This window comes from Loa loa, assembly GCF_000183805.2.
Source record: "Loa loa unplaced genomic scaffold supercont3.6, whole genome shotgun sequence".
NCBI classification, from domain to species: domain Eukaryota; kingdom Metazoa; phylum Nematoda; class Chromadorea; order Rhabditida; family Onchocercidae; genus Loa; species Loa loa.
In genome coordinates, this window is record NW_018108186.1 from 649,508 (window position 1) to 652,593 (window position 3,086).

Below are 3,086 nucleotides of genomic sequence, written 5' to 3' on the forward strand. Positions count from 1 at the left end.
CCTTATTCTATGTTTCTTCTACTATATATATATATATATATATATATATATATATGGATCCATAAACAACGTGGATATTGGCGCTTATTGCTGATGTCCCATCTTAACAAATCAGAATAACACTTACCAAAATCTGTCACAAACGGTTGTAACTGTAATTCTGGCGTTTCTTGCATGAATGATACTTCTTTAATAGAGAATTTATATGGAGTATTGCAGGATGAAAACAAACTCATCAATAGTAACCCAATTTTTTATAATTAAAGGAAGAGCTGAACTGTCAGTACAACTAGGCTGGCATAGATTCAAACTATCAGTTAATATGCTTAAAAAATACAAGATGAAAATTTCTTCGACTAAGATACTTTCCAAAATTTTGCTGCAATTTAATTATATTTATTCGTAGAATGGTAATGCAGTGGGTGCATCTTCACCGCTTACTTCTTTTGATGAACAATTTGAAAAACAAAAAGAACGTACAGTTTCGTCAGTGCAGGTCTTTTTTTCTGGAAAATCATGTCATATTCTACTTATTTAAATTCCTGGCAGTATAGCCAAACATTTTTTGTGGGCATCTTTACATCTTTCTAATCGCTCGAATCGTTACTTACTAAAAGCTTTCTAAAATATAATTTTTGCAGAAGGGAGTGATCTTTTAAGGCAGAAATGAAATATTCTGCTCTGTCAAATTTTAAAGTAAGAAGTGGATTAACCGTAGATGAACTCTCTGAAATGTTTCAAATTTTAGTTCGTAAAACTAAGATGGAATAAAAAGAATCCGTTTTCAGTCCTCATCTCCATCCACGTCGTTTTGGTCGTCTACTCCGAATCCCGAACGGTTGACATTTTCATCGAAATTAGAAAAATTCGAGCGCGAGATTGAAATTAAAAGGCCAGACGCTAACCCTACGACAAAATCCACCCTTCCTCCTGGTTAGCAGTTTTAAATAAGATTTTTTTCTTTATTTTTGCGATACATTTTATTGTTCGTGTTGTTAACACACATGGATAAAGAAATGCACTAACAGAACAATAATATTCGACTGTTCCATTTAATAGCATGATTTTTCCACTGCTTGTCGCTTGAAATTTTCTTTTTTGCGAGCTTTGCATACTTCCCGAGCCTGTTTTTGGGTAAAGTAGAGAGTTCCATCTCTCAAATTGTTAGTTCTTGAATAGATAACCGTTTTGGAGTCAGTTATGTATTTGATTGGCAGAGTGGGGGAAAAGCACGGCAATATGTGATATTTGTATAATGTTCTTTGAATTGTGATTCGTCGCTTGCTTTTACTCCTAGAATTAGGATTCGAAGCGTGTGATTTTGGAAAAAAGGAAAAAATTTCGTTGACAGCACTTCACTAAAACAAGTTTTAACAAAGTTTGGAAAAAGTTATGGACTTTATGAAAAAAATCAAATTGTAAGAAGTTGAAAAATTTGATAGTTGGTGTAATTTTGGAATTGAGAAGCACTTCTCACTAATATTAGTGGATATAAATTTTATTTTATTTGTAGTTTATAAACCAAAAAAATTTAATAGTTTGATTGAAAATACTTTCATTTCTAAATATTGTCAAGTATAATTCCATTCTTTCGAAAGTTCTCGAAAATATTAGAAAATTTTCAGTCGTACAGAATGCCTGCGTATAATGTAAAACGATCATGGCCGTCAACTTATATTGCTGTGGTATCCGTTGGAGTACTGCTTCTGTAATTTATCGTGCGTTCTTGTTGTTATAGCCGTTTATTTGTAGTCACTTCCACTTATCTACTATGTAGATACTTTCCATTGATTTCCCTCAAACTTGTTTGCCATTCAGCAAGTTATGATATAAAATTTGAGAGGATCCATAAAAATTTTGTGGAGCTCTTCGAAATTTTTAAAAAATTTATTCTTCTAACTAGGGGAGTAAGACAGCTTGGTTAAGTGAAGCAATTTGATTCACTTAGATATTCGAGAGTTGAAGATATTAAAAAAATTCCTTTCATACTTGCTACCTGAAAATAGGTTGTCTTTCTCCCCATCCGTTCGATTGTCCCTGCTTCTTTTTGCAATTACATGTCCCTATGCAGATTTTTCAATTTTCCATCAAGTTTGAGCGTTAAAATTTTTACTGACTTCTTTCATTTGCTTACCACAGATAAGCCGTTAGATTTTGAATCAGTGAACCTGCATTTACCATACCGAAATAGTAGAAATCATTTTATCAATTTTCAAAGTATTTCATTTCTTAGAGAAATACACACACTTGCTCTTATTAGATAGTAAGTACATTTTACATGATTTTTTTTCGTTGCATGCAACTTATTTTCTAATTTATGACATAATTTTCAAACCTTTCACATTTTTCCTTCAGTACTACTGGATGTTAATTGTCTGAATCCATGCTGCCAAATCTGTTTCTTGAAACAGTTTCTCTAAAGTAATTTAGAATTACAAGATCTTCATACATTATTCTTTAAGTTTATGGATTTTTTATATCGGTTTTAGGTGTATTATCACTGAATTGATTAATATGGAGTAGGAAAAAGAGGCAGGAAGAAAAAGGAACAGAGAGGTTTTTTGACCTGGGATTTTTTGGATTTTGTTTGGTGACGTTGAACTGTTATTATTTTAGTAAAATATTTAGACCCAACAATAAGAAGATAGGTTGCTTCATCTGCAGATGAAGAAAGCGATGACGAAATCAATCGGTTGGAAATAATTTCCTTCTGATATATCGACGAATAAAAAATAGAAACGCCTTGCTGCAATGTACACTTTCACTAATGTTTGCATGATTTTGATTTAGTTTGCTATTGTCATCATTTTGTTGGTCCTCTTTTCATCGTTTTAAAATTTTTCGTTTTGATAACTTGTTATTGCATCGCATCATTTTTGTTTTTAATTTTCGATTTCGACACTTTTTTTATTTTCCAAATAAAAAGAGGAGAATTGAAATTGAACAAATGAAATTATGAATTTTTAAATTATCAGTAAGATGTCATACGACAGCAAAAAAAGTAAAGTCAGATGTCAGGAATCGATGAAGGCTATTAGTTTCTGTAACACCCAATTCCATTAAAATCAATCATTTCTTGCATTATT

General features: G+C 31.7%; 1 protein-coding gene across 1 annotated transcript in view; it reads left to right on the top strand.

The window, feature by feature from the left end:
• LOAG_16524 (leucine-rich repeat-containing protein 1) overlaps window positions 1–3,086 on the top strand; it is a 17,223-nt gene that overhangs the window by 10,968 nt on the left and 3,169 nt on the right. The window contains exons 23-24 of the mRNA XM_020449178.1: window positions 407–496; window positions 789–933. Of these exons, the coding sequence (XP_020307367.1) occupies window positions 407–496; window positions 789–933 (235 nt within the window). The remainder of the gene's footprint in view (window positions 1–406; window positions 497–788; window positions 934–3,086) is intronic.